At 42.8% G+C, this 26960-nt stretch overlaps 1 protein-coding gene across 5 annotated transcripts in view; it reads right to left on the bottom strand.

Moving 5' to 3' along the window:
- LOC120949617 (gamma-aminobutyric acid type B receptor subunit 2) overlaps positions 1–26960 on the bottom strand; it is a 45988-nt gene that overhangs the window by 6096 nt on the left and 12932 nt on the right. For 3 of the 5 annotated variants that reach the window (XM_040367022.2, XM_040367023.2, XM_040367026.2), the window contains exons 3-11: positions 5009–6511; positions 4638–4856; positions 3982–4277; positions 3467–3830; positions 3038–3373; positions 2590–2893; positions 1730–1802; positions 1160–1586; positions 546–711 (exon numbers count right to left, since the gene is read on the bottom strand). In XM_040367022.2, the coding sequence (XP_040222956.2) occupies positions 546–711; positions 1160–1586; positions 1730–1802; positions 2590–2893; positions 3038–3373; positions 3467–3830; positions 3982–4277; positions 4638–4856; positions 5009–5938 (3115 nt within the window). In that variant the 5' untranslated portion in view covers positions 5939–6511. The remainder of the gene's footprint in view (positions 1–545; positions 712–1159; positions 1587–1729; positions 1803–2589; positions 2894–3037; positions 3374–3466; positions 3831–3981; positions 4278–4637; positions 4857–5008; positions 6512–26960) is intronic. The other 2 variants (XM_040367027.2, XM_040367025.2) reach the window with 2 other exon arrangements.

The following is a 26960-nucleotide window of genomic DNA, read 5'->3' as shown; positions in this document are numbered from 1 at the left end:
TCCGGAATCGGTTCCAGAATCGGTTCCAGAATTGGAATCGGCTCCTGAATTGATTGAAATCGGAATTGACTCCTAAATTAGAATCGGTTTCCAAACGTAGTCAGTTTCGACATCGCCATAAAAATAGGCGTTTGGGTCCAATCATGCTACATATTGATAACCGCAAAAAATCAAAATTTACTTGTAAAAGATCCTTTCTCATGGAGATTAACGGACTGATTTCGCTTCTAAAACTTATTTTTTCAATTCAAGAACTAATTCACATTCCGGAGCTAATTATAATTCTGGGGTCAATTATGATTCCGTTATCGGGGAAAATTGCGATTCCCAGGTCAATTCCGATTTCGGAGCCGATTTTGATCGCGGAATCGATTCGGGAGCCGACTCGGGAATCGGCTCCGGAATTGATTCCGAACACGGAATCGGTATCGGGTAGGTCCGATTTAGAGCTCCCACCACTAAAGAATTCTGTATACCCAATTCAATATAATAACTTCAATATTCAAACCAGCATTGCATAGAAATGACACACAAAAACAGCATACCTCCTCTACTCTTACCACTCGTTTTTGAGTGATGGCACAGTTGATTCAGTTCCGTGTTGGAATGTGTGGTGGAGGTTGTAGAACTACTGTTCGCTTGCGCGCTAAACCTCGCGACCGTCGTTGGACCGTTCGTCGTACGCTCATCGTCGTAGTGCCGGTGCTGTTCCTGCGGAAGAAAGGGGGGAACGAAAAAGAAAAGATTAAGAGATTACCAAAGACAAATGATCGTTCATTGACGACGATTGCTAGAGATGTTAATGCGAATCAAGGGTAGAGATAATAATTTGCAAAAGCGCTTTCCGATGCTAAAGCATTATCCCTCAACAAGTGACAAATTTGTACAAAACGGCCAAATCCAAATGAGAAGCGATTGTTTTTGGCACTACGCCTACTTCTGGCGACACAGGAATCCAGATCCTGGGAGAGGATGCTTTTGAAATAGGATATTAATAAGCGACCGGATCAACAATTGCTGGCCTATGCTAATCTCAAGCTCCGGCTTCAGAAGACCGGACAGAGTGGTTGAACGGTTTCAGCAAATCTCCAGAGAGTTTAAATTAAAATAATAGGAGGAGAACAAAAACCAGCATTGTGAAAGCATGTGAGCCACTTACCACAGTTTGTGTTTGCTGTTGTTGGTGATGCAGCGCCTGCCCTGGAGACCACTTGGAGCTAGCCGACACAGACTCCCGCCGGACGTCGTTGAACATGGGTTTGCTCGGATCGACCGGTACGCTCGTACTAACGTTGATGGTTTGCGCGGCAGTTGCCTGTGTTGACTTGGCAGTCGCCGTGACAGCCGGTCCTTGGGATTGTGCTGCTGCATTGTGTACGGTGCTGGTGGCCTGCGTAGCTTGGCTGGTCTGTCCGACCTGCCCTACGGATCCGGTTGTGACCGCGGCAATTGAAGCTACTCCGGCGCCGGCCCCCACTGCCATCGTTGTTATAGCCGTCGCCAGATTGACACGCGAACCAGACGCTGCCGCCGTGGCCGGCAACTCTTCCCCGGGCAGGACTACGGTAGTTTTCTTCTGCTTACGACTGGACGGTGTATGGAAGAGGAAAGGAAAATAGGTAAAAATGAATAATTCTAAAACTTACCAAACGATTCTATAGCACGAACGACGGCGGCAGCGTGGTACACTGCCGCGTACGAGTGTGATTGCAGTTGCAACAATCGTTACCTTTCAGGTCCTGCCGAATCCAGTGTGTCATTGCTTGAACCCACGCTGCCAATGGATGTGAAGTCAGTTCCTTCTGGAATAGAATCCGTTACGAACGGTATAAATTATTTATTTCAATAATCGTTCCATTCACAGTTCCTTCATATGTATGTACGTGTATTTAGCAAATGCATAAACTGAGTGTCACAACAGGGTGTACCAATTGGGCAATGGAAAATATGTTTTGTTCGGTATTCAACCCATCGTGATGTCTCACGAAACATCCTAGGTAATCTAACATAGATGCACAACGACTGTATCGTGGTTTGTTATAATTAACACGCCAGGAATGAAGCCATTTTCATTCCACACCGCCGAATGCTACTCAAAATTTATCGCAAATGGCATAACCACTAGAAGCGAGAAATTTAATTAAGCAACCACATTCTCGAATGAATAGCCCGTGAGGGCAACGTAAAGTAACAGCAATGGCAATAGGTTAACCAGCATGTGTAGCCGACCTGAAGCGCAAATCACATTAAGTCGTTATCGTTAGTTGTTGGCGTCCTAACGATTATGTCGTTCGCTGCAAGATTGAAGCAAACCAAAAATTCCACGAACCGAATTGTGAACGATTGTGAGAAAATTGGAAAATTAAATGGTTACGCACACCCATGCTGATAACAATTTCAGCTTAGCAATGTTGAAAACGAAACTGGCTCAATCAATAGCAGCCAACAAATACAAATAAACGCACAGTGAAAAGTGGTGTAAAGTAGCGAACATGATTTGTAGCATTAATTTTATATATAAAAGTAGCATTTTTATGACAACAAATAAGAATAGTTAATGGCTATAATCTTGGCCATGCACATACGTACCACTTGCGTAATCCTTTTTCACCTGCACCTTGACCGATTCCTTGTTAATGTCCGGCTCAGACGAGGACGCTTCCAGCCCAATCCAAGCCCGTGCTTCCGGGCCAACTCGTTTGATGAGCGCCTGCAGCTCCGCTTCCTTCTCCATCAGCACCTTCCGGAAGCGGCAATTGGTCTGCTTAACGTCGCGCATTCTTTGCTCCAGTTCGCAGACCGACGAGTCACGGCGGTTCTTCGAGACGGGACGCAACGTGGCACGTACCTTTTTATCAACCACCCCGCTAGGGTTGCGTTTCAGTTCCACCAGCTAAGGGCATTTGGTAGCAAACACGTGGCAGCCAAAGTGTAACATAAAAGGAATCAAGATAAAACCAAGATAAAAGAACGCCCTTCCGGATGGACGCGTTCGAGTAACCCCCCCCCCCCCCCCCCCCATCCTTCCTTTTCTTACCTTTGGCACAAACACCAGGCAGAGTGTGGCCGTCGTGCAGAAAATGATGAACACGGATATCAGTATGAACATGGCATCCTTTCGGTCGGACAGGACGAGCGCGATAGCAGCCCCCATCACGCACATGATCACGCAGTTGTACACCGACAGGCCCACGTGTTTCGAATCGTTCAGTGCCGGTATGGACACGTGGCGGGTTTCCCATGCAAGAAAGGCACCGAAGATTAGCAGCAGCCCTTTGTACGCGTAGATGACACCGATAAAGATGGTCATTTTGCTCGACTGGCAGTATTCGTTCTCCTGCACGATGATCACGTCCTCCAGTGTCGGATGCTCCTGTTTTTTTTTTTGTAGACCAAAAAAGAACCAACCAATCAATCAATTGTGCGCTAAGGAGGTAATGCCTTCGTCAATGAACCGTGCACCTACCGATGGTTCGATGTACTTCGTTTCGCGATAGAATGGATCGGCTATCTGCCAGGTGGTCATGATCGCCAGATCGATCGCCAGCAACACACCGACCACAATGAACAGCTGATAATCTTTTATCACCTTCTTGTTGAGCTTCAGGTCGGTGAAGATGGAATGCACACGCCACGTTTTGGAGAACATGGCGCCGAACGCCAAACTGAAGCCGGCCATTAGCAACCAGGCCCGGGCCGTGCAGATGTATGGGAACGCAGCCACACTGCTCAGCCCACTGTCGAGGCCGAGAAATATTACGCTCAAGTACGTGAGGATGCAGCCAATGATGATGAGATTGTTCAAATGAGGGCTGGACATTTTAATGTACCTACAAAATGCAGACACAACAAACACGAGGCGAAATGTTTAGTTTGCTCTAACTTAAGTTACTTAAGTTGCTGCTTAAGTTGATTATGCTGGTGAGTCTGAACCGATTGTATAATAGCAAGTAGCGCGTAATTGTCGCTAATCCAGCTTACCTCTGATTGCGGAAGGTAATGTTGACGGCGAGAAATACGGTCGCCATTATAATGCCTACGCAGGAGGTGCTTGCTAACACGACAAAGATGGTGATGTTCACCTGGCTGTGTTCGATAATTCGTAGCGTGCGATCCTTGGGTGGGCTTCGGCCAACCCACTTGAGCGGATGGCCCAAGCTCAGATCCAACCGCCCGGTGAGTGAACTGTACTCGCCAATCTTTACTTCCGCACCGTTCTGGAACTGCTTCAGCAGAAAGCTCGCCTTTCGCTCGTTGTTGTAAAACCGCACCGGACCCTGCGAAGAAAAGAGACGTGCGAACACGGTGCCCCGTCAGTCAGTCAGTCAGTTAGGTCAAGTAGCATCGATGTCGAATGAAGCAGAAAAACGATACGCCAACGGAATGGAGGTGAAAACGACATAACAACGCTGCTGCGCCCAAGACAAATACGCGAGCGTTGAGAGGGGAAGGGGTCAAATGATTGCTATCGGCGAGCAATGGCGTGGCACTGAAAAGTGGCCCTCCATTTACCCGTTCGCAGAGCGATGAGTGCTTGCCACTACCACTATCGATACCGCTGCCCGGCGGCCTTTTTGTAGTGCTAGACAGGTAAGGTCTGTCTGGATTCTGGCGGGCTGGCAGAATCCCGTACGTACCGTAACTCCCTCGAAGCTGGTGTTCTTGAGCGCTTCTAAAAATATGTCCTCCCAGTTCTTCATTCGATACTCGAAGTGTGTCAGGGAGTGTTCCTTGCGCTGGGACACGTACTGAATGGCGCTGGCAACGGCCCAGATACCATCGTAAGTGTAGCCGTGAAAGCGCGAATATTCGCCACCCCGTCGGCTGTTGTACTCGGTCAGATACTCGTCGGCCGTCTGGGAAGAAAACAGAGCAAAAGGGACACACGAATGCAATCAGTAGTGTACCAAAGGGTCGGCACAATCTAGCGATCGTAATTAGCGTCACGGTGCGCTCAACAGGTCGCTTCCGTTCCCGCTAACCACGAGAGCGCGGATGTTACACGTACAATGCCGGAAATGGTAATGTCCCCGCTGGTGGACAACGGCAGCAGGTCCACAAGGATCGTTGACTCGAGTGCCGTCGTGACATGGTCGACCGTGCAGTCGGTATCGTTTTCGGCCCACCACTCGTTACCGTACGTGCCCATAACAAGCCACTGGTAGGAGCGACCGAACATGTCCAGCTTGTACGCCTCGCAGAACACCCGACGGGCCCAGAACTCGTTGAAGTTGCCGTAGATGATGCGGACGTCCTTCTCGCGCAGCTTGCGCAGCGATTCCTCCACGTCGTACACGAAGCTTTGCGTCTCGACCACGTCCAAACCCATCGCGTCCAGGTCGGCGACCATGTGGTTGTGCGGCAGCGAGTAGCGCGGCTCGTTCTGGTAAATGGTGCCGATGCGCGTCCAATTGAACTCCTTGAGCAGCGCTAGCCGGGGCGCGTTGAACGCGTTCTCCGACGGTACCACGCGGAAAAAGTTTGGAAACGCGTCCTTGGTGAACATCGGATGCGTGTCGGCGTAGGACAGCTGCGTCAAGTGCCAGTGCTTGCTGGCTTTGGCAATTGGATCCGTCACGTGGGTGCAGGCCGCCCCGAACAGCATCAGCTTGTGCGGTCCGGAATGCATCATGTCGAAGAACGATTTCATGCCGACGGCCGCATTGCATTCCGTATCGTTCCACCACATGTGCAGCCGGTAGTTGCGCAGGATGGTGGAGTGCTCGTTCACGTGGTCGAGCGCTAGCTTCACGCTAGGCATGACACCGCGCCCGGTCTCGCCGTTCTCTACGCCCTCCCCGTACGGGAAGAAGCCCGCTATGTACACGTCCAGTCGGTGGCTGGAGCCGGGCCGCGATCCGGTCGCTCCCCGGTTGCCCACGAACACCAGCACGATTTGAGCAAATGTCAGCACCAACACTAGCGACGACGGATACATGGCCACGGGGCAGCGATTCCGGCGAGTAAGTAAATTGAGCCGCGTTTGATTTAATTTTATGATAATCTCTCCCCCGCACACTGGTTGGTCCGCGCGGCGAGTACGTTTTTCGCGCGGCAACGTCCTGCGGTTCTGCCAAACTTGCTTTTTATTATGTTGTGGCCGATCGATTTCGGATTATGTTCGCGGATGCCGGTGGAGGTGGTTTCGTTTTATTCACTGAGTTCGTTGAATGCGACAGCGCCCTGACGTTGATGCGATGCGACGACTTGCGATGGTAAATGCGGCGGACCGAAATTCCACCAGGGTCCTTTTATTTATTTTGCTTTCGATTTTTTGCTGCTGCTGCTGCTGCTGTTGCTGTTGCTAGTTGTGTGCGTGATTTGTTGTGCGCTTTCGTCCGCCATGCTCCCCGCGCAGGCTCGTACATTAGTGATTGGGTTTCACGCTTCCCTCCCCGGGTCCTTTATCCTGGCATGTCGCCGCGTAGCTGCTGGGTTCCGTTGCCGATTCGATGGGGTAAACAAGCAATCATCTGGCTGTTGTGGGCTGCAGGGCGAGAAAGTCGATCTGCTACATGTGCGATGAAAGCAAGAAGCAAGAAAGAAAGAAAGAAGAAAGAAGACACACGAATTCGTTAGCACGAGTTGAATAAAGAGGAAAATGAGAGAACAGCATCGAAAAATCGGTTACGGCTCATGGCCTGGCAGTGGGGAGCGGTGTTGTTGTAGCTTAGATGGGATCTATTTCCGGATTTATGCGAGAGCGCCCGGATCTGGGGCCAATGCGTTGAAAATCATCCATCATGAACGCATAAATCTTCTCCCGACTAAATGATGAGCAAAACAGGTAAAAGCAGCACCATTTATCTGTTGTTCTATGTGTGGTAAAATTGGAATGTTTTCCGTTTGGAATCGTTCATGTAACGCCTTTTTGAAGACTTTAGATGTCACCAACGAATGAGGAATGATGGAATCCATCGCGAAAGCTTAACCGTGAAATTATTAATATTTACATGCATCGAAGCGGCGCAGTCATTCAAATTGAATACATTTCATGAAACGATCATAATTTACTTTTAATTTTTATACCAACACAAACAAACTAATTAGTGATATAATAACTGATCCTAAATATTTCAGGAAAACAGTATTTAATTCTTCACTTAAAATTCATATTGATAACTACGTGCATTGTGACTGTAATATTGAACTTAATTTAAACATTTTGGTTAAACACCATCTTTAGTAAAGTAATCTAAAGTTTAGTAATGAAAACAATAGTTCTTAATAAAAATATACGTGTTACAGGTGTAATAAGAAATGGTCAAACGTTTCACGTAAAATAGCGGTCGCTTACTAACTTACAGAATACATTTCATTTTAACAAAAACAGCTTATTGTTTGGACGTTGAATTAGAAAAAGGGGCCCATAATCAAAAAGTAATATCAAATCCACAAATGTTCCCAACGTTCCAGAAAGCATCGATTTTACAACACGACAGCATGCTTAATACCAAGCCATACGACATGAGAACATCACGCCATTAATACAAAAACGCGTTATTTTTTTTTTGGTTCGTGTGTTGTATTTCTCATATTTCCGGAAAGTAGCATCACTTGATTGAAATGAAGTTCATCAGGAATATCGCCAATATTTCAAATGCTTTCATCGAGCATCTGCAGAAAAATGTTCACGACATATGGTGCTTCCAACAGTATGGTAGTATGCTACGCTTAAGCCTGATTTCAATTTTCTATGATTGACTGTTGGTGAGTGGGTCTGTTCGTTTTCTTTTTTTTATTTGCTCGCATCTTCACCGACACCGTCACGTTCCAGCGTACCATCAGCCGTCGGTTCGTTCGAAAGGATATATTGAAAATATCACTCGTACGGCATGCTGTAGCACGACCATAAGCGCCACTACGTACGAGGGAATAAATATTCATCAAAGTCATGAGATGGTTGGTTTCCGTGGGAAAAAAATATTAATTAAGATCCGCTAGTGTTATTGAATCTCGGAATGCATATATTCATGCAATTAACGAATGGAAACTTTTCTAAAGTACACATCCAACCACGATGTGTCGGTTATGTTACAGTTGCGTGTTATGCATACACCTTCGACAACATCGACTGAACTAATAGAAAAGCATATAATGAATCGTTAAAATGAGTTGCAAGCGACAGAAATCGTGTATATTATCATACGTATACAAATTGGAGCTTTTAGCGTGGAGGAAGGTTGCACAGTTTAGTGTTATTATGTTTTAAATGTGTTGAAGAATTGGAAGCTGTGGTATCTTAAGGTGTTTTATTTTACATTTCAGCAGTGATGGCTAAGACCGTACAGTAATTATGTTTTAATGTAGTAGGATAAAGTACTTAGGATAGCATATATTAGAAGTAATAAAGTAAATTTTCCTAGCATTATATTAACTTTAGTCTTTTACGAGAGGGCAATAAAGTTAAACATTATTCAAGATTTATAAGGGTTTAATACATAAAGGGATCTTGTGTTAAAAGCACGAGTTTCCTCGTAGCGCTGTACATATCTACTATAATATATCTTTACCAAAACTATTTCTTCTTTCTTCTTCTTCTTCTACTTCTTTTGGCTCAACAATCGTTGTCGGTCAAGGCATCCCCTTACCACTTATAGGGTTGGCTTTCAGTGACTTAGGATAGTCAGTCCTACGTATGGCGGCACGATTGATTTGGAGCTTGAACCCATGACAGGCATGTTGTTAAGTCGTACGAGTTGACGACTGTACCACGAGACCGGCACCAAAACTATTATGAAATTTAATTGATTTAATCAAATTCATTGCATCTTGGGCCTATTTTCTCATGTTTTGTAATTGTTAACCATAGTGCTATTATAGGTACAACAAACAGCCATGTTAGTGTGGTGGTAATAGTCATAAAATCAAAAACACCCATCCATTCTGAAAAATGTAGGATGATATTTTTGACCACTCGTACTGATAAAAAAAAAACACTGAAACACTGTTTGGAAATATTGTATTATTTTACCAAACAAAGTCCAATATTCTAGCAAATCCTGAGCGGAAATCCACGTCAAATGAAGCACATCTTTCCAGGGCTGAGTTGACTACAGTAGTTATAGGTAGGTTTTTATGTTTATTTGAATACCACCACTCTCCAGAAACACAATATGAAAACTATAATCCGTACCATCGTTATGAAGCAATTAGAAAAAAATATTGTTTCGCATGTTTGTTGTGTTTAATGGTTGTGTTCCATTAATAAAGCGTACATCAATATTTACAAGTTAAAAAAATACATTTCTTGACACAAGAAATTCATTACAACCTATGTGTGCCACTACATTGCAACATTTTTCGTACATTTTTCCTACTATTTGTTTTGAAAATAGCATTCGTCTCATATTAAATACATTTGATTTAGAATACTTTTTACCAACCCATTGGATTATATTAATAGCTGTATAGTGTCTCATATAGCTAGGCCAGCAATCAGCAAAGTGCGGCTCGCGAGCGGCATGTGGACTAGAGGTGTGCTAAAGGAACCAGAACCATAAGGTTCATTCAGTTCACGTTAAAATATGAATAAACCGGGTCATAATAATACAACGCTAAGGTTCTTTTGATAAATTGAAATAAAATAAAATTTAAATAATGCGTGCATGCAATCCTGATTCTTTTGACAAATTAAACAAATTATAGAAACAACTTTCAACATCGGCACATTTACATGCAATTCCAGAAACGGTCGATTTTAAACTGCGCAATGCGTTCTAGCGTCATGTAACATATTGCCAATTTTGACTTGCTGTTCAGATGACCAGAGCTATCTGTAGTTCTACCGATTTTCTAATAGTGTACCGATTCGCAGGTATTACTATTTGTAAATGAACGAATGAATCGAGATCACTTCACGTTCATTATGGTGAACGACTTGGTTCATTAACGTTCAGTTACAAGAACCGAAATAGATGTTTAATTTGTCGATCCATGAGCTAGGCTGACCAGATGAGGTTGATGAAAAAACGGGACACATATTTAAAAAAAAAAACACTAGACATTGAATATTTTAACGAATTCAGAAAACGTTTTATTTATTTTTTAGTGTTTCATAGCATAAGTGTGCAAGAAACACTCGTGAATATACCACACATATTTGCATACGACACTTTTCCTCCTGGCAATAGTTTTATATGAAATAAAGCCAGAACCAGAATCACAAATGTTATCGCTCGTTACGCGAGATTTTATTCGTTTACAGTGGTATTTGTTGAGCATTTAGATTTGCTCGTTATGTAAAAAAAAACTCTTCATAAGGGGTACTCGTTATGAAGGAATCGCCGGGTTATAAGCAAAGGAAGGTATGTGTATTGTACCTGTGTGTGCCGATTCGATGTTTCATTTTACTCTCAGCAGTTAATTAAAAGTTAATAGGACTTCTCATATCGAGATGCAACATGTACTGTGCAGTTTTATGGCTAATACACATTTGGTTCCTCCGGTAAGATCGTAGCAAACGGTAAGTGTTTCGTAGTTACGGAATGGCAAACAATGAAAAAGTCTATCAATGTTTCTGAATACAGGGTGGACTCAAATGACTTCTTCTTATGTCTCCATGAGTGATTGGCCGCAGGAAATTGGAGGATTAAAATATTATTTTTATAAAACTCGTCTTCTTTTCCGTGTTAACTATTAGGGGAAGGTAGGTAAAGACGGACACTGCGGGATGAACACTTCTCATAAATGCATGAATTTTCGAAAAAATCAACAATGCCGCATCCTAACTTAAAGTTAAACAACACATTTGAGAACATTGTTGGCGTAATATATGCTAAATTGGTTAAATCCACGAACGAAATAAATTTTCAATCGTGTGCACTCTTGTGGATCTAATTTGACTACTGCGGATCTTAAGCTCTACAACTTGTATTATTTATACTTTCGGAAGTTTAATCACATGACTTGTCGTGATTATTAAGCAAAAAACTAGCCAAACAATGAGGATGAAAGTAATAAAAAATCTCATTTTCTGGTGGTATATGTATCCTGACACCAAAGTGGGAAAGACGGACACTTTGTTGTAGGGAAAGATGGGCACCGAATTTATTGATTTATTTTACTTCTTATATCATTTGGTGATTAATAGATTTCTTGAAATACCTTAAATAAAGGTATTTAGAAGATATAAACCATCCAGCAACTAGAGAAGGCATTTAAATATACGAGAAACGACTTACCAGTCAAAATAGTAGCCATTCGTTATGCTATTACTCGCTCGACGCTGATGAGGCGCTTTACAAAATCCAATATCTTGCTTTGTCTTGGACAACTTTAAGCAATAAAAAGATGAGGCATTGATACGACATCGTTCAGGAATAGATGAGAAATTCTATGGGATTACAAATGTTGAATTTTGACATGGTGGAAAACGGCTTAAACTATTAACAAGTCCCTTAAAAAATACTGGAGTCGTGGGCTTTTCGAGGAGTAATTTCCTAAAGGGAAGTTCTAGACTGTTGTTCTGTAAGCTGGTGCAACGTAAGCTGTTGGTGCCCGATATTTCAATAATGCTTTAGATTCTGAATTCTTCGAGGTGTTAGAAGTGACGTTTACAATTCCTAAATTCACGGCTGAATGAATCGTCGTTGCAATTGGCCAAGAATTGGTTTATAAACGTACCAGGACGAGGAAAGCGATAGAATTTGTTAAAATACTATAAACCTCTTCCATTTCGAACGTTTTTTATAGGTGTCTATCTTACCCTTCATGACGTCCATCACGTCCATCTTTCCCCTATCAGGTGTCCGTCTTACTTGAACATTTCAAAACTGCACGAAAAAAAACATGTTTTCGATTCATAAAAAAACGCAAAAATCGATGGAAACTTAAAAATTTCAACACATTTTCTAAAAAAAACATGAGTGTAAGATAATGTATGCACATTTTCATGGTCGTTGCACTTATATATCCCTAGATTTTAATCATTTACCTTAACGTGTCCGTCTTTACCTGCCTTCCCCTACCCATGTGTTTGTGAAAATTTTTCCATGAAACTGTCAAAAGCGAGCTGAAAATAGCAACCTAACAACGGGCTTTGCATCGACCTGTTCTCTTTCCCTAACTCGATCGATTTCGGAAGCAATTGTAGCGATTGTCAAAATGACTTTAAATTGTGGTTTCCTTGTATATTTTTTGAACAATTTGCCATATTGTACGCTAAACTGAGCAGGATACTCATGAAATAAATTAAAGCAACCGATGTATGTAGGCAACGGCAACTATCTTTCCTCTTCGATCGAGTTTGGGAAAGTGGCTGATAGACTTTGAGTATGAGTAATGTTGTTCTGTTTCTCAGAAGACTCTAATGCCGTTTCGTAGATATTTCCGACAAGTGCATAACATTTCAATTTTTAATTAAATAAATAAAACTAAATGACGTTACGTTTTTAATTGTCAAGTTTTTTTTTAAATTCAAAGTTTAATAATTGGCTAACAGTTCTATTAAAAAGCATGCGATTGTATGGAAAATCCAGTGTTCGAAAAATGTATAGATTTAAATATGCCTTAAAAACCAAAATAGCACAGATTCATATGAATATATGGGGCAGTATCATGGTATGGCCGTCAACTCGCACGATGTAACAACATAGTCCCGTGGCCAAGTAGTTCGTTACGCCAATAAGTAGCACAAATCCAATAGTTGGCATGCAGTCGAAGATCAACCCAACGTCTTTAAAAAAGAACAGGTCGATGCATAGCCCTTTGCTAGGCTGCCATTTTCAGTTCGCTATCGACCGTTTCAAGAAAAAAGTGTTTAGAAACAAACGAGCAATAGCCAAGGCAAAAAAGAAAACGAATTTACTGGTAGGAAGATTCTAATGTTTCAATTTCTAACTGTCAATCACTCATAGATTAAAAAGCATAAGCAAATTGCAGTCTACTCTGTATCCAGAACCGCTTACCCTTTTCCTTGTTTCCCATTCTGTGACCACGAATTTGTACCATTTGCAACGGTGCTGCGACGGATGAGCCCTAAATATTATTAGACTTATAGTAGCACATAAAATGTTCTTACTGCATGGGAGAAGACATTTTGACTTTCAATGAAATATCGAATGCTGAGTGCAAAACATCGAATTGGCACACACAAGTGCAATATGCATACCATCCTATGCAACCCGACGACGAAAGCCATAAAACATAAAGCTACTCTAATTAGTTGTTTAAAAAGTGTTCGAAATAGTGAGGAGTGAGGGTTCTCATTAGCACCATAACAACGACCCAGAAATAAAAACAATAGTTAATTCAACTGTCAAAATTTTCCCACGGCTATTTTTGGTTGGACCTTGGGGTTCTGACTGTTATTTAATTTTTCTGTTCAAACGCAAACATTTTATCAAGACAAGATGGTAAGCAGTTTGAAACGTTAATTTACAATTTGATGAAAAAAAAAATAAATCCATTTTAGCTCAATACAGAGTTTGCTACGATTTATTGGTCAGTTCCGATTCATCGTTTCCTATAGATTTTTGGTTCGTTCCCATAATTTATTGGTATCGTCCGATTGAACATCAATACAATATAACCAAAAAATTCTGGGAATCGGCAAAAAAACGTCTTTAACCGTGTAAAGTAAAACAAAAAGTTTTTCAGATTTGTTTGTACACAATTGTTAAAAATCAATAGACAGAAACCAACTTACAATCAATTATGAAGTATGCAACCCGAATGATTACTTTATTTTCACATACAGATTGAATTAAAATTGCTGTATTAAGCCACCAACTGGGCTAATGTACGATTTAAATTAGCAACTCTTATCCTGGCCCTGTCATGAACAAAGCATACAAATACTTTAGAAAATGCCAATAGTTTCCCAACTGCTACATAAATTTACCCGTACAATATAGTTTAAAAATATGGCTCTAGAATAGAACTCAAGAGCAGTGGGTGAGTTTTAGTTCGTGAATATTTTCAACATGCGATTGAGTAGAAGAGTAAAAATCACATCGTATACGATGTGACGCAAATTTGATGACAGGTCATATATAATGCATTTATCTTTGCTGTTGCTCAATCTAACCCAAGCTTCGGCCGTTGTTATGAAGCTTTCAGCGGTGGACCGGAAAATATGTCCTGCCACAAAACCTCTAAAAAACCCAGCAACCAATTCGCTAGCCGTCTTTTGTATTTTTTTTTAACCAAAAATATCGTACACTACAATACACCGAGAACGAGCACGGTCAAATGTCGAGCGAGTAGTTTAAAAAAAAGCTAACAAAACAAATCCTGCAAAAATAACTCAGCAAAATCCCAACCGCTGGGCAATAACAAATGACGCCGGTCTCCAAACTACCTCATCATCTTTGCGCAGTGGCCTAGTGAAGCTGACCGGGGGCCATTCCATCCGGACGGAACGCTTGATGTAAGAAGAAGAACAATCGCGCGGAGATGCTTTTGGCCTGTTCGAATTGCTTCGTTTCCGCAACGCATTTTCCATCGAGAGTTCGTTTTATGTAATTTTAGTTTCGATTTATTGCTTTGAACGGTTCTCCAATCCAAAACCACCGGTATCGAATGCTGCCCAAATCGATTTCCGGAGAGGGTGAGACAAAACCCCGAGCAGAAAAAAACCCGCAGTTAGCCGGGAAGGAAGGAAACGGTAACGGTACGTTAGTCGACGGTTCGCTTCAAAATGCGGGCCACGTGGGGGAGCTTTGTTGAACAAGTTGCATTGGTTTGGGGCTGGACGGAGGAGAGGTTTGTTATTTTGTTCTGTTTTCGTTTAACCATCAGGCGAGCTTTCGTCATGAATACACACGAAACTTACCACCAGATTTGCATTCGTCCCGGTTTTTTTTGGGCGAGCGTGCGCATTCGTTTAACGGCTTTTTTGCATTTGTCAAATGATTTCTATTCCAACGTAATCAGTGGTGTTTTTCCCTACACACTGTACAGCAGAACAAGTTATGCTTCGTTCAAAGTGTCTTTGATTTTGATTTATGACGTTGGTAGCAGAGCAAGGAGGAGGCAAACATAAAACGCCATCACGGAAAGTGTATGCAATTTCGAGCACCTCGGTTCGATCGACCTAACATAAAACGGGAAAAATACACCGACTGGAGCATGGCTGCAATATATGGAAAAGAACTGTTGCATCAATCAAACAACGGTGGAGGGCAACAGGCAAAGCGAAATTTCACATCCCTTTTTGTGAGCTCCACAGATTCCCGGGCTCTTTTTTCAATCGCTGTCGCTGTGGACGCTGTGAACTGTCGGTCCGGGTGAATGTTTAATTGCGAGAAAGTAATTCACATTCAAACATCGCCGTTTAGCTGCTATCCGCTGGATGGAACTGTAAACTAAGGTTACTATTCTTGACAGCTCCATGTGATGGTGCGAACGAAACGAAACTGGCACGGCATGGGTTCTAAATCAAAGAACAAAAGAAGAAGAGAAAAAACATAACTACAAACAAATAAAGCAAAAAGGAAATCAAACTGCTGACTTGGGACTGTTCAACCGTCGCGTGGGTCAAAAATGGAATTTGACATATCGTTTAGCGAGTAAAGAGGCAAAAGGTGAAAAAGAAGAAAATAGAACGGTGTTCCTAGCGTTTTCATCAAGCTGGAAACGCACACACACATACACACACACACAAAAGAAACTTAACCGAGCCGAGCACCGGAAAGTGCCAGGCCAATCCGAGAAGGACAGCAAGCTGCCACAACCGATCGACTCCAAAACCCGGAGCCCTTGCTATTCTTCTCTCAAAACAAACTGGTGCCGCCGTGAACAGTGCTTCACTCGGCCACCATTTCAATGGGGATGTTCGGGGACTTACAATGGCAAAGGTCGCTCATATTTTAAGTTAGAAAACACCCGTCCCAGTCGAAAATGGGCCATACAAGGGTACAAATACGTTTGGGTACTGGCGCAGCCGGCGGCACTGACAGGGAAAGGTATTTTGAATCTTCTACCAATTTCGTGCGCACAAAAAAACATTCCACCTCGGAGTTACACATTTGATGGCGCGGCAAAGGTGGGCACGCAGGGCAAATGATAATAAATTTCATAAACACACCAGCGCCCTTGAAGCGAGGGAGAAAAGCATACAGATACTTCCGCAGAGGGGCAAAAGGGGCAAGCTCAGTCCTCGTTCAAGGTTTATGCTCTTCGCACAGCGTTAGCCAGTTATTAGCATTATTATTGTTTGCTCTTCCGCAGTCCGCTTACGAAGGCGTGCGGTAGGCTCGGTGGCTTTCACGCCGAATTGCCATTTTATAGAGGAATACCCTCGATGATAAGCAGAGAGCAGCAATGCTGAGAGGAATAAAAAAAAGGACAAACGAAACAACAGCCGTCGAAAGACACACGGGCAAACATACGGGGGTCATTCGTTTGGCATTTCCGTTTCTTTGCAATTACACACCCTGCTAGCGGCCGATCCGGAGGACGACAGGAAGGACCCAACAATTTCACTGCCAAACCGTTGCCATTCATTCGCACTCGTGCACTACTGTCCGTCTGTGCGACGTTCGCAAGGGAATCGCAGCAGTTGCGCAACTAAACCAAAACGATGTACAGTTACCCAACAGGACCACCGCCCGTTTCCGGTCGTTGGAACGGCAGAAAATCGTTTGCGCAAGGAGTCACTAACTCAATCTGCACACAAACATAGCCGGCGAATGGGACATGGCCGTCGGGAAGACGGGGTCTGTCCTATTTATAAAAGGTTTTGCCATATTTATTTACAACGGCCCCATCGCCTGCTCGAGCGGCCACAACGGCTGATTCACGAGCATGTTTGATCGCCTGCAAATAGCACACACACAGACACACACACGACCGAGGCGGATGATTCTTGTGTGGATGGTTCTACCTGTGCACCGGTGTAGTAGAGAAGTGGCAACCACCATCACCGTGTGCGCCTGACAAATTATGCATTTTCAATCGGAAGGACAAGCTGTCATCGAGCCGGAACAAGAATTCAATCGGATGAAACAGGTAAGGCTGCCGGAGCAGCAGAGCAGGAAAAACTCACTCGCGGAAAAGCGAACCCCGGAAGAGCTCGTGATGGTGTAGAAAAAGCACAATATCCGCCATTAGCAATGCCAGCGAGACACACGATTCATGGTGGGCAACATGGATGGTTCAAACGAACCAATGAAAATGTTGCCCCTTCCACTCCCCCCCCCCTCACCACCTCCTGGCATGGTAACCTCTCTCGTGGGGCATTACCATCCGATCCAGAGTGTGGTTTGAACATTGCACAACGAAGCCAATGCAATATGAATGATTGAAGCGCAATAATGGTTCCTCGTATTACGGCAGGAAGTAGTCATCCATTTCCCGACTGTACCATTGTGAAGTGCTGGGACCTACACTGAGGCCCAGTTCAAAGCCATGCAGGGCAAGAGTATCAAGGATCCCTTATCAGCAATCGAGTTGAAGCTCTGATTTTGCGGCTTGCTCTGCCACCTTGTACATGACATGCCTGGAAGATGCCAGCATGCCGCCAAGGGGTGCCTATACCATCACCTGGTAGGTAAGTAAATGATCCAGAAAATTGATACGCCAATCTCTTCGCCGCACCTTTACAACGCATAATCTTCACAGGACGACGCATCTGTTGGGACCGTTTGGTCTATCTGCTCTCGATTGGGAGCTTACGTTGGCTTCTTGGGCTTCCTTCACCGACAGAGGTGCACCCCCTACGAGTATTCAATTGGCTCGCCTCGCGGCCATGTTGAGCTCACCCGCTCTTCGATCGCTCGGCACACGCAAGACGACCGAGGCCACCGATTGTATGGAAATCGTGAGGCAATCGTGAATATGAAATATCATTACACTCAGCATGGGCGAACCACTCACTTTGGCTGAAATAATTCAGTTAGGAGTAAGAACGTGCACGCCTGTGCTACCTCCGCAACACCATACTATAGAGGGGAATACAGCGAGAATTGCTCGGGAGCAAAAGAATGTGCGAAAAAAAGCTAGCAAAAGGGAGGCAATGGAAGATCCTTAGCTGGAAGAAGTTGATTGCCGTTATGGTGCTGCCGAGCAGGCAATTCGGGCGAGCTAGTTTGCGATGACCTTATTCCTGCCTTATTCTTAAGCGACGGTGCAACGGGGTAGTGGCATTTGGGGCAACCGCGGACGAGTCTGAGCGGCAATGGGACTGGGAGTAATGATAAAAATAGTAATAATGGTAATCATAACACTACTCCTGATATAAAGAAAACAGCCGAACCATGGCCAGAGTTGCATGAAATATTCGCCAGCACAAACGAACACGTCCCCGAACCCTCCGAGCCGCGGCTCCACCGGTTTTGAGCACGTTTTTACATAACGTCTATAGATCTCAGCCCTGGGAAACTGCCAACATTGGGGGATGCGGTTTACCGGCGAGCGCGAGAAGACTGGTATGAAGTGCCGTTGTCGGTTGCCTTGCACGGATATACCAAGGATGTGCCGCACCACCTGATCTAGGCTCATCTTCGCGCAAAGCTTGTTTTTCGTCTTACCAAACCCGGTTGCCTTTGCAACGAGGCCAACTGTCTTAAATGTATATGTGTGTTTTTGAGTGTGTGTGTATGTGTGTGTGTGAGAGAAAGAGGGTGTGTGTATGTGTGTGTGTTAGAGATGGAATGAAAAGTAAAACGGTGCAGGAAAAAAGATTTTCCATCCCACGCGCGGAAGGAAAGAGATGAAATAAACAAAGTTGTTGAGCAATGACGGAGAAACCTGATGTATAAATTGACGGTTAAGATTGGAGGGCAGGATCGTTGCGCCGGACCTGGCAGGTGAGCGGACAGGTTGTTTATATCGAGCGGAAAAAGCGCCACCGGTGGTACGTGTTACCAGCCTTTGCGCTTCGGTGAGTTGTGCGTGCTTTTTTAACCGCCGCCAGCCGCAGCTCCCATTCCGCTCCCGCATCCCCTGTGCTTGGGCAGGATGTGAGGAGCAATTCTTATGCTGCTGCTTAAATATTCATGAGCGTAATAATTCGACTTCGTCAGAGTCGGAATTGAAAATGAAGATAAATGCAGACAGAACCGCTGCTGCTTCCATAACCGCACTACTGCCACTTCCGAAGCGGAAAAACTCACACAAAAAAAAACTGGTTGACTGGTCGACTGGTGAGCGCAAGCATCGCACAGGCAGAAGAAGACCCGAAGTGGCCGTAGCAACGGGTAGGTGATCTGCAGAAGAGATGGATTGGGTATATTTACCTACCGGTTACGTATAGCTGCTTGCATTGCAGCAACAGCAAATGTGGTTCCTGCTCCTGCTGCTGCTGCTGCTGCTGTTAAGTACCGGTAGTATCGGATGTGGCCTAACCAGGATGCGGATGTGGATGTAACGAGGTACAAAAAACGAACCGAGACCGAATGAAATCAAGGCAGGGAGTGATTTGGAGTTTGCAACCCCGGCGCAGTTAGGTGAATTGAGAGAACGGGACCGAAAACAACAAAACCACCATCAGCTAAAGTGCAGGCATGAGTTACAATAGCATCGTGTGACGTAAGTAGATGTTATATCAACTATAGAACAATATTCATTGAGAGAGAGAGAAGGAAGGGAGGGAGAGAATGAGAGAGAGCGAGAGAGAGAAAGAGAGAGAGAGAGAGAGAGAGAGAGTGAGAGAGGGGGGGGGGGAGACAGAAAAAGATAAAAATATAATGACAAAAAATAGAGGACAAACAGTGGGAGAGACGAAAAGAAACCTTAACAGAATGATAAGGAGGGAGAGAAATTCAAATAAAAAAGCAAATTGCCAAAGAAACCCTTAGCAATGCGGGTCAACGGAGAATAAAGGGAGCAGAAGAAATCATGCTGTAAGTGTTTAACGACATTTTCCAAGCTGGTAGGTTCACTCTGCTAATGTAAGCTAGGAAAAATGATAAAAAATAAAACTAAGAATTAGGGGAAGAGTGTCCAAACATACAAAACGATATCCCTGTGGCCCATCGCTAAAGAAGTACAATAAGAGCTACAAGAAAAAGCTCCATGCTGGATATCCTAGGGTGTATATTGGACACTTGGGCTTGGCAGCTGGGAATTGAGTTAGTGGCCTGATTGCCAGTTGTGCACGAGAATTTCTCGTTCTAGCTTTTATTAAAACTAACCTCGAGACACATGAGCTTCCGACGACCAAAGAATAGCCTGTGTGTTGGCGACTCGGCAGGCTCGATAATTCGTGGTGCTAAACGACTCTTAGCTGAACGTTTCCGGGTAGCGAAGACACGGAATGGACGGGCACACGACGCTTTACTAGGAAAGTGGTTCAAGTTTGGGGTAATCATTTCTAATTTGCGATCAACGAAGTTGAATAGTTTTGCGGTTTGATCCGCAGCTAACTGCATTATCGAGGTCGTGCGGGCGCGCTACGCCGTTGTCCATTAGTGCGAGCATGGATCGATAATTGCTGTCCTTCGTTTCGGGCTGCTGGACAAACACTAGCCACTTTACGAGCGTTTTCCGTCCCCTCTCCACCCAACGAATAGCTCGGATAGCTCGGAGGGAAAAGTTTAACAACTTTTAGGCTTGAAAGGCTACCACAGCGACAGATGAACGGCAGCGAGGCAAAGACATTACACTCATATGTGCTACACCGTATTGATTTTTTGTCTGTAGGTCTTTTACAGTTTCCCTTACATGTAGGTTGTGCTTGCGATCATCACATGTCAGATACTACAAATAGCCTAAAACCTTCCAATGTCGCAACTCAATACCACTCGGTAGCACGAAATCGAAACCAACCTGTAGGGGTTGTAAGCCCAGGCCGCTCGATTTTTCTTGCCCGGGTACAATGAATGGCAATGAATAATAGCGCAGCTTCCGTTAGTTTCTTCGTTGTCGCCAAAAATGGAACTCAAACCGGTCGAAGCGATGGATGCAAGATAGCAGTGCTGGGCAAGGAACATGCTAGATAAAAGCTCGCTCTGGCATTAATATTTCGTCTATAATATACAGCACAGAACACGTGTACTTTGGCGGTAGGGATCCATCAATGCCACGGTGCAATCATCGGAGCTTCCTGCTTGACAGAAGGCTCCCACCGGAGAGTGTCTTTATCGTGAAGCAAGGACGCAAAGAACCTGCCGGTTTAGGTTACAGTGCACGGCTGGGTATGAATCAATTATACGACTAGCTCTCGAATTCATCTAGTCAAGCATTCTCCGAGGCCCGGAGCAGCGTGCGGGCCGATACATAATTCATCACCGAGCGTGAATAGATTGTTATTAGATGTAAAGGGAGCGCAGCATTGCTATGGGTTGGGAGTATGCTTTTGAAAATTGTAAACTCGTATCGTGTTGCTCCGTAGGGTTTCTTCGTTTACCAATGAGACACTTGCCAGGGCTGGGCCCCAACTCGAGCAAATCGTCTAATTTATATCGTTGTTACAGTGCCCTGTTAAACAAATTCAGTACATTCCATTCGAATGCTGCTTTTTAAAATCTAAAATTGTTTCGCAAGGGTGGCTGTAAAGTCACCACACTGGGTGTGTGCGAGCGGTTCTATATGCCTCATTAAGAATTCTTTCTAGATGGAAACTTTTGTTTCGGTATGTGTTGGGATAAACAGGGCGATTCAACGCGCACAAACCCACAACCCGCAGGCCGTCCTTTTCACATCACCAGCTAGGGTAGCTGGAGCGCATGTGTGCACAATATGTGGGACGGGAAAAAACCACATACACACAGAGCAGTTCTAGCGTGCAGGCAAGGGTGGATTCTGTGAGAAAATGTCTCATCTGTTGTCGTTGGCTTTCCTATCGTCGTGGGTTGCCCGAGCTACGAGCTACTAAAATAAACCGTAGGTGGGGCTTGCCTTCCCTCCCCCCTCCCCCTCCTATAACCGTTTTCCTCCAATTCCAGTCGGCGACGCTCGACTTGCTATCCAGTTTACAGCAACCCCAATAAAGCTTTGAAAGTTTCGCACTAATTCTAGGAAGTCCCCGTTAATCGACCGTTTTCGATGGGAAACAAAATTAACGAAGCAAATTTGTTGCTTTGTCGCGTCGCACCACACCACGCCTGTGCCCAATTACTAACCATCCAATCAAGCTTTTGTCGATCACTTGCTAAATGTGTGCGAGGAAGGTATACAAGCATTTCGGCAGCCCATTGCGAACCAGCTGCGTTGGAATGCGGTACTACATTGAACCCCAAAGCGATGGCCAACAGCTTTTGTGCTCAGCAGTGAGTATGCTGGGATAAAAGCATGTGGGGTAGCTAAAAACAACATTGAGGGTAAAGTGTATGTTTGTGTATGTGGCATAGATTGGGCAGGTCCTAGGGAAATCAAGCTTCCGAAAGGACAGGTGGAGATCAACACTCCTGAGGATACACAGAGGTTCTGTGTATCCCGTGTACACCCTTCAAGCTTGCTAAGCCATTTCCCTACGAATGTATACTGTTTGGCACATATGTTCGCATAAATGGGACGCGCTGTTGTAAGAGGATCGTGAAGCAACAAATCCTATAATTCAAGCAATCCAGTGATATTTGCACTTATAATTATAACTCAATAAATGTGTTGAAATGCAAATGTTTGAAAATTTTAGATTGTTGATTTCGGCATTGTTTTTTTAAATAAATAAACCAAACAGAGAATGAAAGAACCATGTTTGTCCAGAGGTGTGGAGATTGTGTTGAAAATATTTTATACAGTGAGTCCTATTGAACCCATCCAGTAATTTGTCTGAGTCTCACCCAAACAAGTATAGCGCTTTTGTAGTGATTTGCCTAGGTGTGTCTTAGTTTTAGAGTAGTTTTTTGCTTCATTTTTCGTTGTGCGCGGCAGTGGTTGTTGGATACATTTATTGTTCATTTCCAGCAAACGCTACATTGATTTTTACATGAAATTGGATTTTTTTATTGAGGGGGAACGGTTCAATTTTTTAGTTTTTATTTTCTCAACACACAATGATTTCAAAAAAGTCATCTTTGCTAAAAACGTGAATATTTCTGCATTTTATGTAACTTAAATAAAAAATTGACTAGGAAAAATTAAAGAAAAACATATAGTAAACGCTCAATAAATCTTTAGACCAATGCAATAAATAAAATAAACAAATAAAAAGCGCGGGAATCCTAAATCAACATTTAAAAAACAAACAAACTAATTAATATATCTTGTTATACCGTCGTAAAAACAAAACTGCATTTTGTATGTTTTCTGATTTTTGAGATTAAAACAAAAGCAGGCACTGATACTAGTACAATTTGAGAGACAAGGTCAAAGTATAGTTTAAGAATCAGGTCTGGTGTCTGGTTTACATTTACTATACTATACAAGAAAGCCCTTTGCTCACACTCTGCAGTTAGTATACATACCACGAACACTACAATCGGGCTCAAGACTAGAAAGAAACTTTATTATTTTATTATGTTTTTATTTTTCATGAAAGTAATGTTAGTTCGGTTGATAACTATCGTATTAGGGTAACTGTACCAGTATTAGGCAAGTTAGTGCAGCAGTTTCACAAAAAACTAATCGCACACTTACAGTTTTTATGATTTTCCATAAAAATGACGTTATTTTGAATGTTAAACTATCGTTTTATGTGTATGTTTTTTAATGTTTATTTTCTTGTTAATTTATATGTATTTTTTAGATAAATTCGTGAAAATGCAAACACTGTTTTTGTTTCTATTTTCGGCAGTTTCTTCCGATTTTCGGCTTCCCGAATACGTATCGGAAAATGCTATAATCAATGCAAATAGCACTACAAAAATCTTTAAAACAGTTTTACTCTTTCACTTCCCTTAGTTTTGTGTTAAAAATCACTTTAGTTATTAGTTTTATTAAATTTTAATTTTTGATTTTATGTTGCCTGTTTTGGTAATTTTGCTGGAAGTTTTTACTCTGATTTAATTTTTACTGTTTTTTCTCAAACAGTCAGGGGAATGTAGGTAAACGGACATTGCGGGTAAGATGGACACTTCTCATAAATGGTCATTTTCGAAAAATTCAATAAAGCAGCATCAAAACTTAAAATAAAACAACTCATTTGAGAACATTTTCGGCATAATATAAGCAAAATTGGTTAAATTGCATTTTCTGCACAAAACCTAGTGTAACTATACATTTCCTTCTCATGTACGTGGCATGGAGTAGTTTTTTTAGTAATTCATCACTTAAAAACGAACACAATCAGGAATCTAGTCTCTCAGCTTTTGTTCTCTTGAGCTGCACCAGATTTTGTCCTAATTTTGGGCACTGATCTTGTTAAAATCGATAATTGCATTATAATTCTATCTTTTTTATATTCGTCGACTTTTTGAAGTACAAAATTATGAATAAACGTCGTAAAAATGACCGAAAATGCATTCAGACCACTGCATGCACAACAACTAAAACCTCAATGCATGCAGCGAATAAACCATTGAAGCTTTCTCATCCAGCTGATAAAACTTTCCCACGCTTTTTGATCAAATGTTCTGGATGACTCAACCTCTGTATTAAATAGACTTTGATATAGACTATGCTAGCAACGAATAGAAACAAAGAATAGCGCAAACTAGAGCGAAAGATGCCTTTGAGAAATTTGGTGCAATTAATGCTCGCAATACACGGCGATGGGATGAGCTTTACATTTTCATAGCGACTTCAATAAAAAAAGTGTAATAAAAATGATCAAATTTGTCGTTGGTGCTCTTTGTCTGCTTATTAGCGCATTCAAATGACATTAGCGATCGTGATACAAAAATGTATCCATAACACAAACGTTATTTGTCGTTAAAAGTGGTTTTAATAAAGCCTTTAGATTTTAAGAACATACGAAAAACTTATAAAGTGTGGTACACGTTATGAGTAGGTCCACTGTATTAGTCAATTCATACTACAGGAAGACGGTCTGGGTGGGATTCAATCTCTTCCGACCTAGTTGGTCGAACCCTCTATCGAGTAGCGCCAACCAAATATTCCCTTAGATTATGTTGGGTTCTATGACTTTAAGGGGGTTTCTTTGAAGACAAGAATAGAATTTGATTTTAAGATTAGAATAGGACTTAAAGTAATTTATGCGATGACACATTATGTCCACAGTTTGCTCGCATGTAGAAATGAGGGCAGGTTGTATGAGTTTGTCAACTCTAGTTAAACCATTTTCCAATGAGTTATACGGAATCTAAATTGACCAAACCAAACTTTATGTATGTAAAACATGAATTATGTATATTCTGAAATGGCAAGTGACCCTAATTGTTTATGAAAACTAAATTATGACGTCAAATGTATATTCGTCCACATGATCATAGAAGTGCTTTGTTTGACTTCAAATTACATTTATTTGTTTGACTTCAAATTACATTTATTTGTTTGACTACAAATTCAAAATTTAGGCCTAAATATGACATACAAATCAAGCAAATCTTTTTTTATTTTTAGATTCTTCTATAAAATTATCCAATTTTATCTTGTATTTGGTGTAACGACTTACGCGACCTATGCTGGCTTTCGACACTTATCAGTACCAAGTAGCCGGATAGTCACTCCTTGCTACGGAGGAACGGTTCATATGGGGCTTGTAGCCATGGAACCCATGAACATGTAGCGGCCAACTTGTACGATCATAGGTACATTCCAGCTATTTCCATCAAATTAGTAAACCACTGTTTAATTCCTGTAACCAATTCAACTGAACAATGTGGTTGTTTTTCATGAAAAAATACTTCAATTTAACAGTTCATTCGAATTAGTAATATGTCTTCACGTTGGTAGCAAATGCCGTTAATTGAAATTTCTGTGTAATACTTTCTGCCTTTTGGAAGGAAAAAACAGAAACCATCAAAAATATACTTCTCCTCAGACCGTACGCCTGGCTGCTAGTCACACAGCCATTCTATTTCGCAACCATTCAGTGAGCTGCCAGCATCAGCACCTGTTGGGCGTGTGAGGACGGCGCAGGTAACTGCCTATTTTCCAGTTCGTATTTGTGTATGTGTACACATCTAACAACCGAGATGGCCTAGATGTGTTGTATCGCATGACGGATGGTGTAGAACTTGTGATGGGCTGGGCAACGCTGAGATAAAAGGGAAGGGTAAATGTATTGTATCAAAACCAACTCGTGCTAAAATTTCCTTCGTTCAACTGCCTCATTTTATGCCTTTCCCCGTATGCCTGTGGAAAATTTCCGGTGAAAAACCATTATTATTAAATGGATAATTCCTTCTCCTTTCCTGTCGACCGTCTTCCCCACTTTGAAGATTAATCTAACCTGACTGAAGGACAAACGCTCCACAAAACTCAGGTACACCCAGTCATGACTAACCGCCGTTTAGTTGAGCAGTAGAAATAGTTAAACTTTAACCGGTTTCTTCTCTATCCAACACGCTACCTTCCGATCGTATACTTGCTCTTCCTGTGTGTGTGATTCGTATGTATGGCACACATTAGAATATAGCTGAGATTAACTACTGCTAAGGAAAACTCGCATACAGCGGGTGAACGGGAACCATGTTTCATTTGTTTCATCTAGCGATTCCTCCATCATAATCTCACGTCCACAAAGTTGCTCCGTCTCTGCTCAACTTCCAGTTGGCTTTGGGATGGAAGCGAAGCCTCGTTACGTTTCATTACACTCTGGACGCATTTGAGGTGTTTAAATGTTCGCCCAAGCTCGCATCCAAACATGGAATCGAGACCCAACTGAGCGGTAGATGAAAGAGAAATGGAACGAAAGGATCCTGCCTCCTCCCAACCGCCATGTTCGTGGGGTGCACATTAAGTATGTAAATTAATTCCATGTGGCTTCTTAGGGAATCAATTTAATTTCAACCAACCGAGCTATCTTTTGTCTCTTTAACGTCGGTTGAAGACTGGATCTTAAACAGACGAGTGAACGAATAGGCGGATGATCGCCGGGATATGAAAGGAGTCGGTCGATGCCTTATGCATTTTCTGTTCCGCTAGCGTAACGACGGAAGGGCCCGCCGCTAATGGTGAGAATAAAAATGAAATAAAATGAAATGAAATTTCCCGGATATCTCGACGTCAAA

Source organism: Anopheles coluzzii, chromosome 2 (assembly GCF_943734685.1).
Source record: "Anopheles coluzzii chromosome 2, AcolN3, whole genome shotgun sequence".
Lineage (NCBI taxonomy): Eukaryota > Metazoa > Arthropoda > Insecta > Diptera > Culicidae > Anopheles > Anopheles coluzzii.
Note: the sequence above shows the minus strand (reverse complement) of the source record. Positions and strands in the feature narration are given on the sequence as shown.